The 27,203-nt window shown below is 38.2% G+C and overlaps 1 protein-coding gene across 1 annotated transcript in view; it reads left to right on the plus strand.

Annotated features, from left to right (window-relative positions):
* Window positions 1-742: 742 nt before the first annotated feature.
* Window positions 743-27,203, plus strand: part of LOC139745449 (tubulin beta-4B chain-like) — a 37,485-nt gene continuing 11,024 nt past the window's right edge. Inside the window, exons 1-4 of the mRNA XM_071655837.1 lie at window positions 743-1,277; window positions 3,634-4,347; window positions 14,771-14,957; window positions 24,375-24,483. Coding sequence (XP_071511938.1) covers window positions 743-1,277; window positions 3,634-4,347; window positions 14,771-14,957; window positions 24,375-24,483 — 1,545 coding nt within the window. The remainder of the gene's footprint in view (window positions 1,278-3,633; window positions 4,348-14,770; window positions 14,958-24,374; window positions 24,484-27,203) is intronic.

Below are 27,203 nucleotides of genomic sequence, written 5' to 3' on the forward strand. Positions count from 1 at the left end.
TGACACACATACAAATATTTACACAGTGAATGAATAACAATATAGCTGTATTCGCAACAGATTTTTGAGGTTGACAACAATTACACAAAATTAATCAATCAACGTACATTTCCCCACGCAGTACATCTACACTGTTTTACCAATGACTCCTTTCGTTATTTGGTCCGGGATGCTCCATCACATTTTCTAACTGATCAAGTGACATTCAAATAAATCATAATGTCTGCAGTAAATGCATTTCCAAGTATTCGCGTGGCATTTCAATTTTACTTATTTATACACTTTTTTGGATAAGGGCCAAATGTCAAGCCAGTAAATCATTACATTTATGCAATTAATGCAATGATTCTACATAATGACTTCATTATTACTAAGTGCCTTTGATTAACGTCCCCTCCCCCCCCCCCCAAGTTCTGTTCTTTTCTTGCATAGAATATTGTGAGTGATGAAACTAATCTACTAACGTCTTGACAGAATGTAGTTTGACTTTGTTTGGATTTATGTGTATTAAGTAGGCCTTTCAGTCGTTGTTTGTTTTCTAGTGTTATCTGCCCCCTTGCTCCGATCTCGATGGCAAGAAAGGGAGGCTTATAGCCCTTGCGTTTTAACTCATTCAACAATACTTTGTATTTCTCTACTTTTCTTTCATGAGCGGCCTCAGTGTTAGGTTCGAATGGTACTATCAATTCAACAATTAGGATTTCCTTTACTCTTTCTAGCAACTTGACAACTCTACCTCAACATGCGTGAAATCGTTCACATCCAAGCTGGACAGTGCGGTAACCAGATCGGTGCCAAGTTCTGGGAAGTTATCTCAAACGAGCACGGCATTGACCCCACTGGCACCTACCATGGCGACTCCGACCTGCAGATGGAGAGGATCAATGTTTACTACAACGAGGCAACTGGAGGCAAATATGTGCGCCGTGCTGTTCTCGTCGATCTTGAGCCCGGCACAATGGACTCTGTGCGATCTGGACCATTTGGACGAATCTTCAGACCAGACAACGTCGTCTTCGGGCAGAGTGGTGCTGGAAACAACTGGGCCAAGGTTCACCACACAGAAGGCGCTGAACTGGTGGATTCTGTCCTCGATGTTGTACGCAAAGAAGCACAGAGCTGTGACTGTCTTCAGGGCTTCCAGCTGACACAGTCTCATGGTGGTGGATCCGGCTCCGGCATGGGAACCCTCCTCATCAGCAAGATCCGTGAAGAGTACCCAGACCGCATCATGAACACATTCACAGCCGTTGTGCCATCACCCAGTGTATCAGACACTGTTGCAGGCCCGTAGCCAGGATTTTTCAAGGGGGGGGGGGAGGTGCGGTCACTAAAAAAACGGACCTTCGGTACCAATACCAATGATGACACACACACACACACACACACACACACACACACACAATTACATATATATATATATATATATATATATATATATATATATATTCTTTGGACGACCGAACTACAAAAGTTGTATGAGAATTTGCGCGCCACAAATTGTGAATTTTGACTGTTTTAATGACGTTTTAAAGTCTCGAGGAAATTTGTATTTTTGTCTGTTGCATGCAATCGCGTTACGGTATTTCATCTAGGAAATAGTAAAAACTCATTTTGCCAGGAAGTTGCAAAGTTTAATTGTGTTCGAGACTCTGCGCGCGTAGCGCGCCGCAAAATTGAGAATAGTGATTTTCCTGGTGTTGTTTTAACTTTTATTTTTTCTATTGTATACCCGCGTTAGCAAGCCTGAAGCCAGGATTTTTAAAGGAAGGGGGGATTGCGTTAATTAACAAAACGGTCCTTTGATACTGTCCCGGGAGGGGTAGCGACAATTAAAAGGTGGACACCATGCTCATACATGGACTTTCAAAATGGCCCCTAAACGAGTAATGATCATATGATTTTTTTGGGCCTTAAAAACAAGTATTCCTTAAATGTTTCCTGCACCCTAAAGAAGTACTTCATCATGATTGAACAATATACCATTTTCCCAAATTTCGGCCTTTTTGATACCCTTTGATTATATACGCTCGTACATCACACTTTCCATCTAATCCGTGAGAAAAAACGACCCCTATTACGCGTTTTCTTTAGCGAGTATATGGTCACGGTGTCCACCTTTCAGTTGGAGTTTTCCATCCCATTGGATGCTGTTTGGAAGATGAAACATTCACTTTACTATACAGTATATCAGCCGTTGGTATGCGAGTTTGTCAAAAACGAAAATAAATAAGAAAATTTTTAAAACAAAATGAATTGTAAATGTGAACCATTTATATTTTGCCTCCTTGTGGTAGGATATTTCCAGCATTTCCGAACTTTCAAATAATCATTTTAGATTTAATAATATTAAAGGTAGTAGATCCGATTCGCAAACATCTCCAATATCAGTCAAATGTCATATTAACTATCATGCTAAGAAGGTTTTCTTTGTGAAATTTGGAGGTCAGTGAAATTCAAAAATGAAACATCCGTTAGCCATTGGAAGAAGTATATAAGCGCCCGATTGCAGACAGCAGGTGGCAAGGTGACCGTTGCAACTACTTACATTATTACCACCTCCGAAGGAAATGCACCAGTCCGACTACAGCCATCATCGAAAAATGAGATGGAATGTGGAATGTATTTGGTTGTTTTTGCTCCCAAACTTAACAGTTATGTTGTCAATAAGGCTGCTACGTATCTAGATAATGTCTCACATACAACTGTATCTGGATATTGCGTTGAAAATGATATTTGGCGAGAAACAAAAGCTTGAAATCACAGGAATTCACACTGCTGACAACGGCAGACAGTGAAGGTCAACGGCTCAAATTTTCGTTGGTAGTCTCGTCACGTGATAGTTCTGTATGGATTGTACACGTTCCCTATGACAGCAATTGTGAATGGGTAGTCTAGCTTTACTGCAAATTTACGTCAGGACTGCTCAACCAATGGACAAGATTCTTATGTCACAAAAATGGGCAGAACCTCTACTTTCTGAAACCGTGCGCCCCAAGTTTGTGCGATCTTCCGTTCTCGAGATATCCCGTCTGGAAGAATTGCAAGACGGCAAAATATGCTCAAATTCGTCAAATTTGGACTGTTCGCCATAGACAATTCTGCTCATAAGGTACTTTTCTGATCTAATTTGCGTCACTGCTACAAATGTTACAATAAAGATATATACACATAAATAATCCCTAAAGTGTCCACTTTCAGAATCCGGGCGCCCCAAGTTTGCTTCTTATACAGTTTAAAAGTTATGGCAGATTTTGTGGAAAAATGCGTCGATTTTTGACCCGTTTTACGTGTTGTAGCGTTCGCGCGGAAGCGCGGCTTCGCAGATGACCGAAAGTTTTCAATATGTAATAGCTCGCACAATTGATACATAACATTTGTATTTGTGTGCATGGGGACGATCCGATTGTTCATACAACAAAAGGGTTTCGTACAATTATTTTTAACATTGTTAAACGTGTACTCTTCCACATTTACGTAGCATATAATGTGTCTTTATGTTTATTTGGATTGTTATCTTGAGAATTGCTAAAAACCGTTATTATGAAAAAGTGGACCTTTCAGAATTTTTTTTTTTTTTTGGGGGGGGGGGGGTGCGTACGCACCCGACGCACTTCCCTGGCTACGGGCCTGCTGTTGTTGAGCAATACAATGCTACCCTTTCCGTCCATCAGCTGGTTGAAAACACAGACGAGACCTATTGTATCGACAATGAAGCCCTGTACGACATCTGCTTCCGTACCCTCAAGCTGACCACCCCAACCTATGGCGATCTCAACCATCTTCTGTCTGCCACCATGAGTAGTGTCACCACCTGCCTCAGGTTCTCCGGCCAGCTCAATGCTGATCTGCGTAAATTGGCTGTCAACAAGGTTCCCTTCCCCCGTCTTCACTTATTCATGCCTGGCTTTTCCCCACTGACCAGCCGTGGCAGCCAGCAGCACCGTGCCCTGACCGTCCCAGAGCTGACCCAGCAGATGTTCGATGCCAAGAACATGATGGCAGCCTGCGATCCCCGTCATGGCCGCTACCTCACCGTTGCTGCCGTCTTCCGTGGTCGCATGTCGATGAAGGAGTTTGGCGAGCAGATGCTCAACGTCCAGAGCAAGAACAGCAGCTACTTCGTCGAGTGGATCCCCAACAACGTCAAGATCGCAGTTTGCGACATCCCATCACGTGGCCTCAAGATGTCTGCCACTTTCATCGGTATCTGCGCCGCCATCCAGGAGCTCTTCAAGCCCATCTTCGAGCAGTTCACCGCCATGTTCAGGCGAAAGGCTTTCCTCCACTGGTACACTTGTGAGGGCATGGGCGAGATGGAGTTATCAATATACATAATATTCTTTTGTTTGTGTGGTGCGTGTGTGTGTGTGTGTGTGTGTGATGTTTTTTTTTTCTATAAAATTAGGAAAAAACTATGTTAGAGGGTTCATGATCATTGAAATGCAAATGTCAAAGGCCTGAAATTCATGGTTTGGTGATTTCTTTAATAGTCCTTTGTAATGAAGAGTGCAGTTTTAATACATTGTGTGATGTCATGTAATTGCTAGTCCCATTCGCGTACTTTTAAGCATACGTTTTAAGACACTTAGATAGTCACAGAAGTAGTTTATGTAACTTCAATCACCACCATGCACATTTACCTTACTGGTACCTTAATACCTTACCTGCCCTTTAATACCTTGACTGTATCTTTGGGCGGCGTGGTGGTTCAGTTGGTAACGTACTCGACTTTCAATCGAGTGGCTCCGATTCGGGCGCGGGTTCGAATCCGGGTGGGTTTTGCTGATCAATGTGTTTTATAATGCTGTCCTCTCTATAGTAGAGGCAGAAAACTTTGTCCCCCTGATAGGACATACCATGGAGGTTCCGTGTGTGAGAGAGTCACAACCCACGCACAGAGACTCCAACCCCAAGCACCTTCTGATCTGGAGATTCTCCCGCCCGAAACCCCTAGCAAACGGGAGACTCTAAGTTGATGTGTGCGAGGCGCGAAGTTCCTTGGGTTCTAGGTGTTCTCTGGTGCTATCTAAGGCTTATTTTTTTTCAACATACAATAGAAATAAGTAAGAAATCCTTTCCACCGGGAGACACAGAGCCAGGGCGGGAGAAATCAAATCTCAAACGGGAGAACGGGAGATTTTGCAAAAATGGGCTTTCGGCGGGAGATCTCCCGTCGAAAACGGGAGAGTTGGAGTCTCTGCACGCATGTAAAAGGGTCCCGTGTCATTCACTCATCGCAAAGAATAGGAGGCATAGCCCGGTGAAGCTGTATGTATACAACTGGACCCCATAAAAAAAACCAAAACCAAAACAAAACAAAAACAAAAACAAAAACAAGCAGTGCAGCTGAATATGGGTTACCCAGCCATCTTGTTAGATGGAAACTAAAAAAATAAACAAAATAAAATCTGAAGGCTAAAGTATTCTCTAGTTCTATAGTGTTTTACATCTAGTGACGTCATTTGGAGGCACGTTAGCGATGTTTATTCATATTATGATTTTATGTATATGATGTTTTATTCTTTAAGCGCTTGAAATGTTTATTCATATTATGATATCATGTATATAATGTTTTATTCTTTAAGCGCTTGAAATAAATTTTACAACAATAAATGCCTTTGCTATCTATAGGTTGTCAAAAGAATCAAGGAGATCAAGGGAAACTACTTATTGTGAGGAATAATAAATTTCAAAGTGCCGCAGCTTATGAGGTGAAAAATTATTTGGAATTATCATGATAATGCTCATGTGTTTACACGGCACTTATACCCTGATAAAAGATATTGTAAAGATGACCGAAGGGCTGATGCATAAGTTCTGCAATTTAAAGGAAAGATATTGCTCTAAGTCTTAAAACACATGATTATTATCTGAAATGCTCTCTGCAGATGAGGAAGTATGCAAAATCCCCATGGTCGACTTTTTTACATCTACTGCCGCGACTGAAGGTTCCTACAGATTATTCTCTCGGGACCGTCTCATGAAATGTCATGTTTGGGTTTACTGGAGCGAAATAATTATCTTTCAGGTTCTGGATGTTTAAAGCCATGAAACTTGTCAGTATTGTATTGCATCCCTTGACGCCATATCACAATTTATAATTACAGCTTGACAGTAATAGAGGTGAATAGCTGGTCAAGGAGGTAGTTGAAAATATTCAAATAGTACATTTCTTGCATAAGCAAAATTAAAAGAAGATTGCAGCAACACTCGTTTTTCACGTTATCAGACTGGATATGAGTGTTTAAAAAATATCTATATGACAAAGATATTTTAGATAATAAGTTGGCAGCAAAGAGTCAAGTAAAGAGCCAAGGAATACTTGATTAAATGATGGGGATATGACCCTGCCGACTACTCTTTTTGACCTTTCATGAGAATGCTAACAAGTGACAATTATTTTCAAGACATTAAAAATTCTCTCTCTCTCTCTCACACACACTCAAACACACACACACACACGCTCACGCACACACAAACTCTCTCTCTCTCTCTCTCTCTCTCATTTTCAATCTCCCCTTTCTTTCTTTCTCTCTCTCTCTTTTCTGAGCACATTCTGTGACATCATAGATTCTTTCAATAAGCATAATGACTCTTCTAATATCACATTTAGATGCCATCTAACGATACGATATGATTGCGAAATGGATGCAGTGTCTAATATGATTAGATATGGATAAAAGATAATCGGTTTCATCGCACTCGTGTCAATTGAACGTGATCGTAAAAGTAGAGAAAGATATTGCGCATATGCGTCAAATACTTCTGACGACATCACGAACGAAACAAAACAAAAACAACCTCTTACGGAAAAATTCATCAAAATCGTTGGATATTTGCATTTTTTTACAATACAGAAAGATTGATATGCTTTGATGGCAATTGAATCATTACCCATTATTTCGATGTGAAGAGCCTTACTAAAAGAAGAAAAAATAATTTTGATTTAAAGATGCCATTTGATGATGGATTTATAGAATATTCCTCTCCATCAAACGTGTATCATATCTTCAATTATGTGCATGCATACACAAACATGTACACGTACTTTCTCTCTCTTTCGTATCAAACCACACACACACACACACACACACACACACACACACACACACACAGGAAAACAAAATCAGGCACACCCGATACTATTGTTTCCCGGGCAGGCGCTACAAATAAAATCACTTGAAAATCATTATTATACTTGCTGATTATGTGTATGTGTGTGGTTTTTTTTTTTCCTGCATGCTTTTTGATTTCTCCGGTATTTGGCTCACGCAACAAGAACTTTCTAATCCTTTCCCTTTTGCCTCGTTAGCTTTCTTCCCACTCTTTTATAATATTCGTCCAATGATGGTGTCAAATTGAGCCCGATATGGGAGGAGAACGTTTCGAATTCTCAATTATCATGATTATGGAAAATATACAATGCACCGTATAAGGGCAATTATCCCCCCCCCCGACTATACTCGTTAGTGATAAGGTTAGAGTAAAGATTAGGGTTAGGGTTAGGATTAGGATTAGGTTCAGGGTTAGGGTTAGGATTGGGTTCAGGATTATGATTATGATTAGGGTCAGGTGAAGGGTACGGAGTTGTTGCGACACAAATTGTCGCTCCGGCACACATTGTCTCCCCCTAAAAGAGGTGACAATATTGTGCATGGAGCTGACGGCACGAATTGTCGCCCCTGCGCAATTTGTCGCCTGGCGACAATTTGTGCAGAGGGCTGACGGCACAAATTGTCACCCGCCCTCGAAGCACATTTTGGGGTGTAATATCATTCTTGACATAGTCACTGAAATACCAACACATAACTTACATGGCTACATCCATGCAAACAAGCAATGTAAAAAGTCATGGTGAGGTTTCAAGGAAGTGTGTATGTGCGCGCGCACATGACAATTGAGTGTCCGTTCGTGTGTGCGTGTGTATGTATGTATGTATGTGTGTGTGTGTGTGTGTTATTGCATATTATGGAAGAATGTGTGTTGAGGTGGTTTATATGCATTATGAGGATTTGTTTGAGTTTTTGTTGGTGGTTGTTTATTAAATACGTATGTATTCATTTGGGGTGTGCATATGGCAGTTCGTTTGTGCTAAAATCAACTAACGATTGAGAAATTATTTACGGCACGTCGAAATTATTCGCTCATGCATAAAGCATGGCAAACTTATTCTGGGACAAAGAATAGTGATATGAAAATGAATGCAGTGAAAAAGAAATGAACAAAGACAGAAAACATTTAGAGAGGGTACCTCCCTCGTATGCCTTTTCTCTCGGTCTCTCTCTCCGCCTCACCGCTGAAATTGACACATACATAACATTATTTTGAAATCAACACCGCTGTGAACTCTAAACACGTGCTCATACACGTTGAAGACTTTTGCTCCTGCCTGCTGCTGAAGATTTATGTGGTAAGACTTTTTTTTTTAAAGTTTGATTAATATTCAATTAGAATGTTCGTTTAGGGTCCGCACCTACAAATCATACACAACACATACCATACAGCCCCCTCCCCCCCCCCCCCCCTCCACAAAATTTAGGAACTGCACAAGCAGCACAATTTGTCGCCAGTCGACAAATTACGCAGGGGCGACAATTTGTGTCGTCAACTTCCGCACAAATTGTTGTCCCAATTTGTGCCCTAACAGGTGTAATTGCCCAAGGGGGGGGGGGGGGGGGGGGGGAGGGGGTAATTGCCCTAGACTCACAAAAGCACAGCTATGATAACGTACGTCTCCTCTATCTTAAAGAGATCAATAGACGCGAACTTCAGATAAGTTTAATCCATTTATATTTAAGAAAATTTACTTTTGAGAAGATCACACGATTGTAGTGTATGATGTAAAACAAAACCTGGTGTCAAATAAACAGCTAAATAATCAGAAATCGAGTAGCCAAACAAACAATGCAGAGTATTATCTATAAAAGTAATATTTGATTTTATAGGTAAAATCGAATCGGTGGTTTACAATTTGAATAGTCCATTGACTGAAACAAGCCTATAAGTAGACAGACTTTGCACATGGTCGTTTAAGGCCGCGTTCATTATTCAAAGATGTGCCACGTTTACTCACGCATCATACATTTGCATAATCAATGAACTAGTTTAAACATACATGGCATATAATACCTTTGTGACATCCGGCACATTATGCTTGTAAACGCCCAAAGCGACTTTGACTCACAAAACAAAGGGAATTCTGAGAGGTGAGACGTGTTCGCGATGAAATGAACAACCAAACAGATAATCAGTGATTACGTGTTTCTTTCGAAAACAACGACAAAATATAAGAATATTCTAGCGGGACATTGTTGTGAATTATTTTAAACACGCTAAATAGTAGTATGATAATGTCATTGTGTAAATTTTATACAAGGACAGAGCAAAGACAAAGCACAGCACAAGTGCACAAATGAAAATACATGAAGAGATGTCAACGCTGTAAAAAGGCCAACGACAGGAAATCAAATCACGCAGCAACAACAGCAAAAGAAAAATTTCACAAAAAAAAAAAAAATCACCAGTCTTATCACGCAGAGAAGCTAGCCTTTTGAGATAATTAAGAGCGGTCACGCTACAAGCGCTAACGAAGCCAAGATAATGAATTCCCTGTGAGCAGCATTCATTATCCACGTGTAATTGAAGATGTTCTAGAAAACCGAGCACAAATGATCAATCACTTCTAATTCGACTCATCTGGTTGCTTTCCTTTTCCACTGTATGTATCTGGGCTGCTCTACCGTAATAGTTTTGGTGCTTCCTAGTTTCTAAGGCAACGCCATTCAACGGCGTGAGGACATATCTATTGGGATGTGTGTGTTTGTGTGTGTGGGGAGGGGGTAGATGTGTGGGTCTCTCGATTCTCATATTCTTTCTTCAATACAATAATAGCAGTCTATTCTCGGTTTTGTTCCTTGTTCTAGGAGCTTTTTGCATAAGGATCATTCGTCGAAAGCAAAGTTTTCTTTTTTTTCTATGGTCACCCACGTAAGTTTACCGAATCACAGTCCTATGAATCCAATTTGTGTTTGTCGACTGTCTGGCAAGTGCTTGATATTGGGCTGTCCTGTGCGATCCAATAAGCGGAGATCGACCGATGAAGGTACTATGCTCAGACATTCGATACCCATGATTCTTTCAAAATTTTGTCGCGAGGTTAACAGGCCCTATATCAATCATAATAATCATGGCCAACGGTTTTCCTAAGAAAGATTACAGAAATAAAACACAATATCAAATAATTCGTTAGCTGGCTATGATATGGACGGATAATAAGTGTATTATCTAATTGAAATAACGATGGTAACCGCTACAAGAGAAAGAGAGAGATTTAATGCAGTCAACATTGTGATTCAATTCTAACACTTTAAAGCTTTAACCAGAAGGATAATCACAAATTGAAAGATATATCCGTCATCTCATATAGAATTTGACATAATAAAACATACAACATGCAACATTCTTGCTAATAATTTCTTCTTGCTTACCCTAACATCCAACAGAAAATCTGACACATCAATAAAAAGAAATAGTTTTGAAAATCATTTAGGATTTTTTTTTAATATCTTTAAAATCATTAGGCAGTAAAGCGTGCAGAAATGTCTCATGTCATAGTAAAATTCAAAATGTACATAACTTTGTGGTGCAATTGCTCGATCAAGCCCCACGGCTTTCTTTGATGTTTTCAGAGCAACATGACTACGGGTCAGATGCATTAACTGAGCTGGTTCAGTCGGTAGCGTATCTATCTTGCAAACAAATGACTTGGGTTAGGTCGCGGGTTCGAGGCCCCGTGAGTTTTTGCTGCTTACTTTTGGGCGATAACATCATGCCGTCCCTTCCCGTAGAGGCAAAAACACTCTGTCTCTCGGATAGGACTGTAACATGAAGGGAGGTCCCTGTTACGGCACATTTTGGTACCTGCACATTTGCTAAATTTACCAAAATGTGCAGGACATTGACGGCACATTTTGGGAACTTTCTGCTCCTCCACAGTCATCACAAAAACAAATCAAAAACTGTATCGCCACCCATGACCCAGTACTATGAAAGCGCCATGGCAGCACAGTGACTCAATACACTGACATATTATATATGCCAGAAAAATGCCCCCAGCCCGCCCTCCTCACAAAATTACGAGCACGGAACACGAGTCCTGCCTGGAACAATTATTGATCACCTTAATTGAATTTTTACCTCTGGAATGCTAAATCTTCGACCAATGCACTTGACCCACACTTACATACAACTTTGGGACCCTACCCCCTAAGAATGATCTTCACCAAGTTTAATTGTCTGAAATCCGCCCACTGGTTCTGAGAAGACGAACCTTAGGTATTCCCATAAACAAATTGTATTCTTCAGCTGTAAAGATATCGGCGCAGAACATATCTAGTGCAGAACATGTTTAGTGGCCTGGAGCACAAATTTCTTCCTATTTAACGTGGAGGGGGGGGGGGGAGGGCTCCCCATGGGGGCCGATGAAAATGTCTCCCCCCCCCCGCCACCCGCCCTCCCCCCCCCACTCCCCCCCCCCCCTCCCCCCGCAAACTTTCACCCCCATCTAGGGGCCCATGGGGCCCCTAAAAACGAAAAGCGATCGCAATGTGAGCTAGATAGTGTCTTGGCTGTCTTAACTGCCGGACCATACCACCTTAACTCCTTGACCGTATCAACTCTCAAGCCCATCCATGGATTTTTAGTTCAGTTTCCACACTTTTGTTCAAATGATATGCATAAGATTTGAATAAGTTATATCTCTGTAAAGGGGTCTATTCAATCGGTTGCAGTTGAAACAGTGCATTTCATTCATTCATCTGTCTTGTTTACATCTGTGCAGAGGTTTCTACATTACTAGCACTTATAAAATATTTAACGTTTAGCTTTCATATATGCAACTTTTGTTAGGCTGTAGCTCGTCACATATTTTCACACTTACTGTAGCTCCTGTTAGACTGCAATATTTCTCTTCGAGGAATATCTCATCTTGATATTGTCATGGGAACTATTGTGAACTATTATTGTGTTTTTGTTGTTTCTTGTGTTTGTGACGTAGTGTATTTTTGTTAGGCAGCTCACCACTTAAGTTCTGCTCTTTGAGGTTCTGGCTTCCTTGTACAACTTTATGTATGTGAATTTACAACATGAAAAAGATGGAAAATAAATGTTTTACAAACTTGAACTTGAACTTGAATGTGCAGATAGTTCAAAATGTGCAGGCAAATCCACTTTTAACTGCACATTTTAGTAAGAGTTGATCCCGTCAGGTATAGGTGCACTATCGGCACATTTTGGTAACAAATTTCTTTTACAAAAATGTGCAGTTACCTAAATGTGCCATAAAACAGTTACTAGTACGGCACATTTTGGTAAATTGCACATTGTTTTTAATTTACCAAAATGTGCCGTAACAGTCCCGTTTATGAGAGAGTACGCCAGTAAAAGATCCCCCTTCATTCATTCATCGCAAAGACCAGGGTGCATAAACCCGATGAAGTTGTCCGCCCAGAATATAAATAATTCACACATCTGGTCCCCATGGAAGATCAGCAGTATTATGATAGTCCAGCTAAATATGGTTTTCAACCATCCGTTTTGTCTTATATTGGTGGATATGAAAACAAACAATTTGTGTGTTATCAAAACATTCAGATAATGATATACCTGTATATATATATATAATATATATATATATATTATATATATATATATGAAGAGTTTGTTTGCAAAAACCGATAAGTCCATTTTTGAAGATTTTGAAGTACGGTCTCTATCATAAAATACAAAATAATACCTTTTGAATGATAATTGGTCAGTACATATAAAGGTATATTTTTGAAGTTATGGTCAAAAGAAGCAAAAATTTTCTAATTATTCTCTTTATTTTTTTTTGACCTGTAATCGCAAATATCTCCATTTGGCAAATATGGACTTATCGGTTTTTTGCGAACAAACCCGTCATGTATATATGTATATACATATATGTATATCTATATTTAAAAATATATATATATATATGTATATACAAACAAAGAAAGGGAAATATACATGTATATGTGCGCGTATATTGTTTGCTTGTTCATGTTCTTACACATCTTCTGTAATACTCTGTTGTAACGTGATCATGGCCGGCAGAACCGTGGGGGCCGCGTGGGTGCTCGGGGGCCCCCCACACTTTTTGTGCACCATACAAAGGAATACATAAGGTGTCATACACTTTAACCCCACACTTTTTTTAACCCCGAAGTACGTAAGTGGCACTAGAATGAACGCTTTATACGAGTCTCTCTATCATTGTTATTATTATTAAATCTGACCAGAAACAAATTAAAATCATGACAACCTTGAACAAAGAAAAAGGATTTTCATCGGGATTCGAGCCCGAGACCTCCGGATTGCTAGACCGGAAAGCCCTAGTTCAGTGTCGTCCCATATAACCCTTAATTCACTTTGCTCGTGTGGTCAGAAGCCTGAGTGTGTTTATGTGTGTATATATACATATATATATATATATATATATATATATATATATATATATATATACATACATATACACACCGCGCTATAATATAAATAATGAATGTTTATGAGTGCAATGGACATACTATTTCATGAGGTGAAAGATGAAATGATCCAGTCAACGAGGCGCAGCCGAGTTGAACGGATTAAACATTCATCTTTCACCAAATGAAATATTCTGTCCATTGCACGAATCAAAAACATTTATCATTTGTTTTATACAACGCCTAAAATAGATCCTTGTCATATGATGTTTTATCAATTCAGAAACAAGAGAGTGATCACTGAGCGCTTTACGCTAGCGCGCTGTCGCATACACACACTGCAAACGCAAGCGTTTTACACGCGTGTTTTTGTGTGCGGGGCTCTCAGCGAGCGTGCAAATGGAGCAAATCGTATGGATCCAAAATTGCACGGTAAATGGAGCATCAACGACAATCAAATAACAAGGATCTGTTCAGCGTTATATAAATGTGTATATATATATATATATATAGTATATATATATATAACTAATGCAAATAATGCGTAACATAGTCAATAAGACATACACTACCCATTGTAAAAAAAAGACTGACATTATCAAATGGAATGAACGTTTATGGCCAAACTTTCTCTAATGACGTTGTACACAACGATAACGACAACAATCATACATTAGATAAATCGTAAACTAGTAGGGGAAAAAATACTCGGAGAGCGCAGACTCCTGGCTACCAGCAGTTCATCTTCCACCCATACACACATGCTGAAATTCGCCCAATTTCTCAAAATAGAAGCCTTGTGTTTACGTCAGCAGCTTCCAGCTACGCGTTTAGTGCGCTTATGCAAACCTTTATTTTAATACGCGCAGCTTGAACTTTCAAGTTCATTGACCCTATCTACCAAAAGGATACAATTTAGTCATCTTTTTCTAGTGTCATTATCAACTCTTCCTGCAAGTTTCATTCGAATCCATTCACAACTTTTTTGACTTTTTTTTCACACAAAAAAACAACAACAAATAAAGCGATACCGATGAAAGCATGTCCTCCTGCCTGGGCGGAGGTAATATTCTACGACATCCACACCAACTAGTGATTTACTCTTGTGCCGATACGTCACTAGCTTGCTTTCAATCCCTTCCTGTTTGCTTTGTCAGCTTTCTTCTCTTTTTTTATCCCTAAAGCGATCAAAAAAACAAAGCTGATTGACGATTGGTCAGTTCTTTCATGACGTCAACGAACATGAGTCCTCGAGGACGTATAAGGTACGCCTGGTCCCCGCCGTAAGCCCATTGAGAAGACATCGGGGTTACACGCAAAGCGGGAGCACGTATTCGGGAGTGGTAGCTTCTTCGTCTGTTGTATGGGATCACAACTTGGTGTCAAGACCCTCGTCAAATCATTACACAAGATTTCAACATCACTAAACCGGACAAAGACAAGACACATCAGGTAAGATGTCATTATTGAAGCTTTTTTATGCTGTTTCTCTCTGAATTGCGTATGTGTGTCTTTTTGATACGGATCGCCTGTTTAGACAAGAAAAGTGGAAACATGTGGATTTGATTATTTCTTCCCATGCTTGAGCATACGATAAAATATATTATAATTATAACCGTCATCGATCGGTATGACAACATTTTGTTTGTAATTGACATCTTTTTCCATCTCTGAATTAGTCTTTTGTTCTACTTGTAGGTGGATTTTATTTCTGACGTAAACCGACTTGCTGTAACAAGTAATTGTACATCTTATTGCCTGGTAAAAGGGAAAATGTAAAAAAAAAATAGTGAAAAAAAGAAGGAGAGCTAATAACATTGATTCAGTTGAAAACTTCGTCATAACAATTTTTAGATTTGACCTGAATTGATGGTGTTTCCATGATTTTAGGTAAGAAAATTTACTTCTTAACTATGAACGTTACGCTAAACGTTTGTTTGTTGTTGTGTCTCCTTCGCCGTATGAATATGTACGTGGAATAAGTCATGGAAATACTATACAGAAACGTTAAAAGTCATTTATTCTGACAGTTTATAGTCTGTCGTAATGATTAATAAAGCAATGCAATGGGTGTATCAAGTGTGAGATTAATTTGATTATCCCTTCACCGGGGCTACCATGGAAATTTCGATCATGTCAATGTTGGTGTTTAAACAGAACAAAAGATCCTCCCTTTAACGCCCCAGATTTCAAGCGAATATTGTATATATTTATATAATGATAATGATAAGTATTACATCATTTACGTTGGTTGTGTCTGACATCGACACAAAATTCGTACTTGGTGACAATTAAATTACTTGAGTAGCTCGATCATGTACTCTTTTTTTTTGGCAATCCATTTCAAGAAAGTTAAAAACATTCTTCAGAAAGTGAACTTGATCATAGACTTGTCAAATGATTTTTGCCTTTTTTTTTTCAAGATGAAGATGAAGTTTGTAAATCTTTTCACCACAATCGATTCGCAGTATATCTATCTGCTTCACAAGTACTGTAAAAACGCCTAACCGGCTTTGCAGTGCTTTTGAAGCATGTAAATATTCCACAAATCGATTATGGTGAAAAGATTTACAAATTTCAAATCGATGTTGACAGTGACTTTTTCAAAAAGTAGAAACACATTTTCTCTTTACTGACGGATTTTATAGTGGTCTTCGAAGTCTCAGTTTGTGTGTGTGTGTGTATGTGTGTGTGCGCGCGCGTTTTAAACTTTGGCTCATTCATATCCAAGGGTAAGTCCATACTCAAATGTCATGTCAGAGAGACAATTGTGTGTGACCGTTTAATTCTACATCTTCTTGTTCTTTTGCTACACGAATGAGACGCCTGCATTGAGAAGCTTCGAATTGTAATGTGATCCTATTTCTTATTTCCTTTTGATTGTCAAACAAACATTCGAAATTTCTATCAGAAATCGCAATGCAAATAAAAAAGGCACAGCAACGTCTGATAGCTTCAATCTCTTCAGCTCTTCTCACATTTCACTGATTATAAAAGTTAAGGTCTCGGTAAAGCATGCTAAGTGATACGGATAATAAGTAATGCAACATTCATTGCATTATGTTGTGGTATACAAAACTACTAAAGATGTACGCATCTACTAATAACTTTTTCAATGGTATTGAAATAATTTTCTAGTAAACTGAAACACCTAAAGGTGTGCTCAATTTAACACCAATGACTTTCCTAATGGTAACTTTTATTTTGACGTAAATTGCTGGAAAAATATTCAATAATTCGTGTTTGTTTGGTTATTTCTTTCTTATGCTATCAAGTTCTCACAATCTATCGCAGCTTCAAACTGCTTACTTTTACAACTACCGCAATCATATTGCACATGAATATTGTTGATGAGGCGAACTGTCTTTATGATGAAAACGATAATGTTTTAGTGGAAAAGGGAATCCGTTTTAAGCCAATTCCTTCTAGATTCTTGTGATTTTGTCTATAAAATGAAGAAGGTATACGGGTACTGAATCCCAGACGACATCATAGGAATGATCTTCGCTTTTTGTTTTGTTTTTCTTAGATTTTTATTGCATTGCATCAACCAAAATTACTGCTTCTTTGCATAATGGAGAAAAATTGTTAGGATGGCAAACACAATATTATCATATATCAACAAAATCTGACTGTGATATAAAATTGAAGACAAGAGATGAATAGGACACACCTTCATTACTGATAATGATGGTAATCATAACAATAATCATGGTTTTTGATAATGATAACATGCATTCTGCATCAGCGTCAGATCAATGCCCATAAGATGGTGAGATCCGGGTTTCTGGTATAAAATCTCCTGATTATACCGAAAGGATACAAAATAATTTCATATTGATAGTATAACTGATATTTGATTTGTTTTGTATCGGCCAAAAGTTTCTACTGGATTTAAGGGAAAACGGCTTCCTAGCCGCTTGCAAGCCTTTTCTTTTATTTGTATTTATTCGTTTGCTCTTAGTCTAAAAAAGAGAGTGCAAATGAGTGAATCTATTTTAATGTTATATCATATAAGTCTAATTTTTTTTTTGAGGAAAAAATTAATGATAATAATAGACTTTTGGAAATCAGAAAATGACATGAGGAGGAAATAGATAATTGAATAAAATCCCAATTTGTTCGAGAAATTGCACTCGCAGCCATTTTTCCACACATGCAGTTAATGCTGATGTAACTGCAGACATGAAGCCGGCAGTGTCTTGAATGGGAGGTTTTTGCGGGTTGATGTTTTTTTTTTTTTTTTGCCTTCTTTTAGAATTTGTAAAAAGAGTTTAATGATCTGTGATATCAACATTCTTCCCCCTGCTGTCTCTGAAACATGCATTATACATTGAAAGAAAAGGAAACGGCTTGCGAGGATCATTCTTAGTTTGCATTTCCTATCGAGTCCCTAGGTTCATCTGCAATACAAGACGCTGTGTTTCTACTACGAAATCGTCATATTGAAGTACCAAAATAAAATGGGAATCTAGGAGGTTTTCAGGACAAAAATATCAAGTCATAAGAGTCACAGCATTAAGAAAATGTCTGTTATTTTGTTGACGCTAAATAAGTTAGAAGCATTGATAGAGGGGTGTTCGGTGAACAGGGAACGGGGTTGCGAGGTGAAAGAGTAAGTTCATGGGGTTTTTTTTGTCGGCTAAGGATCCTTACCTTCATTTCCACGAGCTGCACCTTAAACGAGTCATTCAAACGAGTATACGCAGATGCTCGTGAGAGTGAGAGGGGTCCATCTGTGCGCCGGTGTCTACCCCGGGCCTACCGGAGGCTACACGTGACCGATGAACGTCCCCGCAGACCCTGCGCGTTTGTCAGGTACATGCATTATTGATATGAAAGCAAACCCAAAAAGAATACCCTTCCGGTGATAGATGTTGCTTGTTTTCACGACGACGCATCAGTGCAATCAATAGCCAAGTGATCGTCAGATGTCGACAGGTCGCTTATCAAAACCGCTTAAAGGCCGTTTGACCTACAGACGCGGCTGATCTATCAAACTATTTTCATTGAAATCAACTCATGGTGAACGAGTTTTAATGACGTCTGACTACAGCTACTATTCAAACACTTGCACGCCATTGAGCTCCACGTCAGATTAAGCACGCTGTACTTTTAGATGAAAAGTATCCATGTTTCATAGGTCTTAGTTGATATTAGTAATGTTTGGATGAAGATTACGTTTCAAAACCGATTTACATCAAGTACACTTTGATTTCCTCTTAGAATTGTATGTTCTTCAACATCTTGTATAAAGGGGTTTCTCATTATGATGGAAAAAGCTAAGCACTGAGTAATGATTTCAACCAAAGCTGTACTATCCCTTTAATTCTTCCACACAGAAAGCTATCACCAAGTTAATTTCGGTTCAAATTCACACAGGACACAGGAAAAACAGAAAGTATCGCTGTCGGATAATGTTACACTTAACTATAGCTTTTTATACTGATGAAAACAAACATACAAGTAAGCAATAATGTATCAGTTTTACAATGGCATGCTGAAATAGAGATGTATAAAAATAGCGTTCAATGGGCAAATTGTATGTAGTTCTAACCTTTACTGGTTTTCACCTGACACGCTTCATTTCATTTGACGATTACACCCGACAAAAAACACGAAAAGAACAAATATTGCAAGGCACATGTAACGCGAGTTTTAATGAAAAGCCTATTAGCTTTAAGCATTACTGCTAGTTCGTTATTAGGTGATCCGAGTATCACCTTCTGTTTTTGTACGGATTCTTTCTTCTTCTTCTTCTTCTTCTTTTTCTTCTTATTGTTATTATTATTATTATCATCATCATTATTATCATTATTTCTCCTCAAAAATTGCGTAGAGGTTAGCTCAGAAAGTCCTCTGCCTATCAATTTCAAACCTATACCATATATGTAACATGTCCCAAAGACGACAGATCTAGTCATTCATTGTTTCTATAGTTCAAACCTCTCATATAGCGTACCCCTATATCTCTTGGTTGTCCGCAACTAAAAGCAAATTATTTGCAGCTTGAAGCGCTAAAATGACGGAGTTGAGATATATCAATCATATCGATGACTCCTACCATAAATCGCCTGCGTAGAGAAATTCTGCTACCTAAGTCTTTTCCCCATCTTTTCTTACTTAGTCTTGAATAAAGATGATGTCTACAAGTATATGTAAATGTTCTATTCGATACACTTCTTGATCAGCGACGGAAGCTGCGAAGACCCTCCATCCAAGCAGTACCCACAATTTTCCCCGGGGTAGAATAACGTTGCCGTTTTTGCCCGCGACTTTGGGGAATGTATTCACGACCTAGAAGCTACAGTGATGTAATCCCAAAAGAATACACAATTTTTTATCGAGTGCAAGAAGAAAATCATTTTTTCTCATTTCCTGTCTTCTTTGTCATGATGTGTCACCTCAATTTGAGCCAATGTTCCGCCTACACTTTTTACTTTAAAAAAGCACTTTATGTTTCACTAGTCAATCATATGAATTTCAATGACATTGATAAAAAGAAAAACAGGAATATACCACGAACATATTAATGAAAACACACAATTTACCCAAATAACCTGTATGACCTTATCATGTATGTAAATTCGCTAATTACTGTATTATAGATTTGTCACTGATGGAAAATTAATGGATATATTCTCAGAATTTCACAGAAATGCGGAGAGGGGGGACAAGGCCTTGCATTATTTTGTACTTGCACGAAATATCCTCACAATGACCCTATTGAAATACTCGTCTTTTTTTTTAACTTATGACTCATAACTGTAATACATATCACCACAATTGTCCGTTTCCTATACAGTCATGATGATGTCGTCAATTCATCCTTCAATTACATACAATATGAAAAAAAAACAACAACAGAAACTGTAGTCTTATACGCAGTTGTCTGAAAATATTCCGCGGATATATATATATATATATATACATATATATATATCTTCTTTTTTTTTGGTCACAGCACACAGTATCACATCATGCACATAACTTGACAATTTCGTTGGGTTCGTAGATTGGACAGAGCTAGGTATTACACAATACTATATACAGAACACGTGGCATAATCTTCCTTGAGATAGATTTCATTGTTTAGGGTCACTCACTAAAGAATAGTAGTATGATGGAGTTGACAGCTTATCTCTTCTGCAAACAATGACGCCTTCTGACAAGGGTATAAACCACAGGGTAACCCGGCCTGGATGGACGGGGGGATCATACCGCCCCTTCGTTTAGAAACACCGCAGGATCTAAATTGGCATATAGGCGCACGACAAAACAAAAAGAACCAGTGAATAATTAGGGTCACCGAATTGAACTGATTTCAGCCCACGCCATTTTGCTTCCCTGGTCCCCTTTTTCCGCTGTTGACATGAAAACTATTTCTGTAGTGACGGATGTTATTCAGAAAAAAAAAAAAAAAAACATAAATCATCCATTACCAATCACTTGCTGGATATCCAGGGATATTATCACTTCACTTGCCGTGGCGTGAGCGCTTTATTTGTATGACTTTCTATGGGTCACTTACTACATAAGAGGGACATCATGACCGTGTATTGCTATGCTATTTCCTTTTGAATCTAATCAAGAAGTAATCCATCTCCAAAAACGACCTCGTAATGTCCACAAAAATCCATTATAGAATTGAAACCTTTGCGTTCTACGGCCATTAGCTACACGTGGATGGGTAAATTGTCGATCCCTTTTTGATAAATGAAGAAGCAAACCGACAAACGGCATATCATTCGTCCACAAACATGATCAGACTACCAGAGTATCAAAGGTATCTGATATCCTTTTTTTTTTGTTGTTGATATATACCATCAAGTCTTTGAATAGAAAAGGTCAACTAACAAGACCAGCGTCTCGACTAGTAATTAGACACAAGAATTCATTAATTTGAAGACCATTCACCTTCACAAAAATCAAAATCTAGAAAATTTAGAATGTCTAAAACCACGTCAGGCACTGTTGGTATCTGATGACTTTCAAATGTATCAAGGTCTTGATACGATATATTTGCCCTGAAGACGTCACATTGTCAATAACAACAACAAGAATGTGACTGATGAACAATCGAATAACAGGCTAGATTTGATTTCTTTATAGTTTAGATCAGCTATATACAATAAACAATAAAAACAGCATTCTCACAACGTGGTCTATAGCCCCATCCCCGCAAAACAAAAAGAAGAAAATTGCTCATCCTAGTCCTTTATAGCTGAAAGAATACACTTTCTAAAACCAAAGCCCCTTGAGAAATTTTACTTTTCCTTCCTCTTCTTCTCTGTTCCTCCCAGGAGCTCTTAGTATTCACAGAGTGTTCAAATATTGGAAAGAGAGATTCGAAAGTAGCAATAATGCAGAGTAATATAACGTATCTAGGAAATGTATTCCATCTAAGATTGAGGAGAAAGTCACGTGATAAATAATGGAAGAACTGCTGACGAAAGCATGTGCACAGAGCGGTGTAATCACACCTACAAGTTCTCTCATCCCATGCAAAGAAAAAAAAAAACAAGTCTGTATGACTTGTGTTCAGCGGATGATTATGTTCTTATGAATATTCCTAAACTCTTTCACTGATTGTAAAGTATCTTCATGACATGAAATGTGTTCACCATATACTTTCAGTTCATATCATGTCACTATCCTCAATAGGACTTTGTAGACAGCTAGAATCGTGTGACAACTCTGGACAAGACCTACAGTCATTTTCTTTCTCAGTACCTGAACGTTTTTTTTTTTTTTTTTTCCTTCCTATTTTCCATTTTTATTTTCTTTTGTGCATCTTTTAGCACAGAAAAAAACACATACGCACAGATGCAGCAAAAAGTTTTTTTTTAAGGAACTAAAAAAGCGACGAGAACAACGACAGTGACGAAAAATGCTTCATAAAATGAATGCGGAAGGTGTGTGACGCGTGACGTCACCTCTGTGTATGCTCTATTGTATTGTGATTTCAGTTATACAATGCCCTTTAACGTGTGCATATGCGTTAGAGTTTGTGTGTGTGTATGTGCGTGTGCATGTGTGTGTGTCTCTCTGTGAGTGTGTATGTGAGTGCGTGAATGTGTATGCGTGTGTACGTGTGTGTGACAAGAGGCGTTGTGCCAATTCTGACTACATTTTTTTTTTCTGTCGTCTGGCCCTGTTGCATAAAAAAAAAGGTGTAATCAAAAATAAGTCAGAAAATCAAACATAGATCAGGCATCAACCAATTAGAATCGAGTATTCTTAGACATAAGTTTGATTTTCTGAGCTATATTTGATCTCAACTTTGAGGCAACAGGGTCCTGTTAACATAAAATATAATGATTCCATGATTGCTTCTCCTAACCAAATGTTGTTGCAAAATGACAAGTTGTTGCCTCCCTCCGTTTTGACAAGGTTATGATGAAGTTCTCAATCATCTCTGATCAAAGGAAGAAAAAATAAACCAGTTTAATGAATCAGAGTACGAAATTTTGTGAAGGAAAATGTGTAATCATACTCACTTTCCATGAACATGGTGATACCAAGCAGGTAAAACACACCCACCTAAAATTGTACCTGCCATTAACTCCACGTCTATGTGTTCGCCGTAGCATTGAATTATTCATGAGTTTACAGCCAGAAGGTAAACGGTATAAAAAATGGAGCACCCAATCATGACGCTGTGCTTGGATTGGCACGCCAACATGATATGGAATAGGAGATATCTCCTAACAAGAGTTTTGGCTCAGGTGGGAATGGGATTCGCAGTTGAATTACAATCACGTAACAAGGGGAGTAAAACATTACAGCCGTTAATGTGAGTGGATCGTTAAAGCTTCACCCGTGCACAAGAGTGGTCCGCGCAATACAATTTGTCTGTTTGCTTTTTTTTTCAATTCTCGTCTCTTTTAGGTAATTTTCTTCTCTCTCCCCTCCAGCCTCCTTTCTTCTTTTCTCTCGCTCTCTCTCCCTCATTCTCTCCCTCACTCCCTCTCTCTCCTCTCTGTCTCTTAATCTCTCTCGGTGAAATTATCTCTGTATGCTTCTGTCTCTCTCTCCCACGCCAGATCAATTGGGATGCGGAGTGTTCTGCCTAGTAATGGGATTAGGTGTCGTGTCAGCTAATACAAAGCTAATACAAAGCTAATACAAAGCTCATACAAAAAGAAAATATCCCAATCAGATAAAACTAAGAACTGGAACAACAACAAGGGAATAGTGTTCCTGAAATAATTGGGAGGGGAATGTACAACTCATCAAATGGGACTTGTTCATAATGAGAGATTTGCGTAAACATTTGGGAGAATCAACGAAAGCAACATCAAAAAGCGTTAGATTTAATAAAAAAGAAAGAAAAGTTTATTGTAATTCTAACCCATGCCAACGCCGTTAACAATGCACGTATTCTGTTATCAAACAAGCTAATTTTACGTTTTCAGAAAGGATATTAATTTTTATGGCTGCATTCCAACTCAATCCCACATCGAACAGTAACGAAACATTTTTTTTTTTAACGGAATTGACTACTATTTCTACAAACATATTGAAATTCAGATATATTGCAATACACACCACGCAAGCGAATTATGTGTTTATACTATAATACCTTCTAAACTGTGTGTCAACGTGTAGACACTCACTGCAATAGGGATAGCGAAAATGACTGCCTGAACCTACCGGGAAAAATAGTACATAGGGAGGCCAGAACTATGCAGAGTAATTTGCAATTTGCACTGACACCAAAAGTGTGGTTACCATGATACATCTCAAAAGGTATATCCTACGCTCCTGGTTGACTATTTTCAGGATAGGTAAGGGAATTATCGATCGATGATTAGTGTCAATCTTGAAAAAAAAAAAAATTCTGGTCTCGTCTTTATTTATTTGCAGAATCAAAATGCAGCAGATTGTCAACGTGAAGGCGGTAGCAATCACGCTACTTGCGGTGGCACTTGCGGCCGCTTTTGCAGACGACGTACGGCAAGTCAAAAAGCAAACGGTAAGCCTTCCTATAATACATTGTCAGCGACCATGCATCACAAAACCATAATGTCAAACTACTCGATTTTACGCAATCACTCAAAATGAATGAAATGGGTCCATTAAGTCAATGTTTTTACATTATGTATATATATATATATATATATATATATATATATATATATATATATATATACATATGAAGGGTTTGTTTGCAAAAACCGATAAGTCCATTTTTGAAGATTCTGAAGTACGATCTCTGTCATAAAGTGCAAAATAATACTTTGTATTGGTCACTACATATAAAGGTATATTTTTTTAAGTTATGGTCAAAAGAAGCATTTTTTTTATTATTTCCTTTATTTTTCTAGAACTTTAATCGCAAATATCTCCATTTGGCAAATATGGACTTATCGGTTTTTGCAAACAAACTCTTCATATATATATATATATATATATATATATATATGTATAGACAGACAGCCAGATGGATACATATAGATATAAGGAAACAAACTGATAGTGCATTTTTGGCCTATAAAGCATGAGTTTATTCGACTCAAATGTTCCCAAATGAGATCGTTTTCGTCTACATGATTGTTAATGTGGAACTATAAAATGAATTCGATTTTGTTGGGGTTTTTTGTTGAAGTTTTTAGAGAATATATCTTTTTATCAGTAAAATATTGTGATTGGGTGCGTCTGAGAGTTCCTATTTCATTTCATAAAACCCATTACACACTTTTCTTTTTCAACCCAAAATTGATTACTTTTGGAAGGATGATACAACAGCATTGAAATTTGGTTTTGATAATGAATGGAAATGTCAGGTAACTTACTAATCTCCTCATTGTCCGTCCGTCCCTTTCAAGAGAACAGCTTTTAAGCATTTGACTACATGCTAAACTTTGAAACCTCTTTTCTCATCACTCTCCCAGGGAGTGTATTTTCTTTCCATTATCTAAAGGGATCGTATAGTTTTGGGTGAGACCTACTTTAAGGTTTCTAACATTTTTTGGTGAGATAATGAGAAACCTCTTATGAAATATGAAAGAGAATAATTATAATTCCGTGAGGAATTCAACGTCTGTTTGATGAAAATTGGTTTTGATATGGCTGAGATATCCAAAACAGAGCGATTCTAATAAGTGTGGGACCCACACTTTATTACGATCACTTTGTTTTACTTTGTTTTTGGATGTCTCAGTCATTCAAAACCTGGTTTTCATCAAATAAACAGTTGATAAACATTGAATTCCTCTTAAAATGGTATGCTCTCTACTATTTCATTAGTGTTTTCTTGGTATCTCGCAAAAAGTTAAAAGTCCAATTCTCATCTCCACCAAAACTGTACCATCCCTTTAAATTTAAAAAAGCCATTAGTCTTGCGTTATTATAGATTATGTAATTTAGAGTCTGCTCTTTCAGAATCTGCCCTTGACTAATACCCCTTTCATAAACTAAATAATGCGGATAATATCCGCATCACTTGGTCGTAAAATCGGAGCGAGGGAAGAATAATCCGCTTTTTTCGACCCTTCTATTATCCGCATAATAGCAGCATCGGGACCAGATTTGGAGTTTATGAACGCAAACCCAAATAATGCTGATGATTCTGCCCCCCCCCCCCCCCCCCCTCAGGAAAAACGCAGTATCTACATCCAGCTCTATTTCTCAACAACCGAGATATTTACTATTTTATATTTTTGCCAAAGCCCCTGGAAAATATACTCTTTTGAAAAATTCCTTAATTGTGGAATTTTAGTCTATCTAGCTACCAATTTTCCTGGAAAATATCACTTTGTGTTTTTGTTTTGTTTTTAAGTTATTGATGAAAATGTAGATACTTTGGGGAAACCCCATGCAATTGACTGATTTCCCCAAGGAAAAACGCAGTATCTGCAATGGAACGAATTTCCCCAAGGAAAAACTCAGTATCTACAGTGGAATGACTAGGATTAATCTTCTGTCATAATTATGTACGCATGTATACATCATTGTACAAGTATTCATGATGCACCATCCTCAACCTTGGGCCCATTTATACCCTGATTACAGAGCAGGCTTCATAACATTAACAAATAACAGATCATTCTTTGAACGTTTTGCTTTTTCAGATTGCAGCTCAAACCTAAAAAGTAAAACATTCCCAGACCGATCTAGCTGTAACGTTGCGTGTTTAATATGAAGCTTGCCAGGGCTGTAATGTGGTGCTACATGGCCTAGCCGCTAACTAGCATCTAGATCTAGATCTGTACAGTCTAGGCTAGAGTCTGTCTAGTCCAAAATAAATTTAAATCGGATGTCTGGACCTACATCGATCTAGACTAGTTTTAATGTAACGTTTATTCTAGGCTGGATACGTACGTAGCAGGCTACACGAGTCTACAGCCTCAGGCTAGCTATACATGCACGATACTGACAGAAAAATAGAATAGCCTAACACTTAGAAGGTTTACTTTAGTCTAAGCCCTACATGAGACAGGACTCTTTAATTTAAAAAAAATACATCTAGGTCTAGATCGAAGTTACATTCGCTCTCTAGGCCTATTCCTTCTGGATCAAACCAAAGTTTTTATGTCATGTAAATTTGTAATGTAACTTTTTTACTTGTAAGTTGTAACGTTAGCATGCAGCATGGGATCATGCATGTATTTTGCGCAACCCAGTCTCACTAGTGTTAGGGTCTAGATAAGAATTAAAATACAACTTATTCTTAACAGTCTCTATTTTGTCCAT

This window comes from Diadema antillarum, unplaced genomic scaffold (genome assembly GCF_040938485.1).
Source record: "Diadema antillarum isolate AM-2024a unplaced genomic scaffold, OU_Dant_1.0 seq00001265_RagTag, whole genome shotgun sequence".
Lineage (NCBI taxonomy): Eukaryota > Metazoa > Echinodermata > Echinoidea > Diadematoida > Diadematidae > Diadema > Diadema antillarum.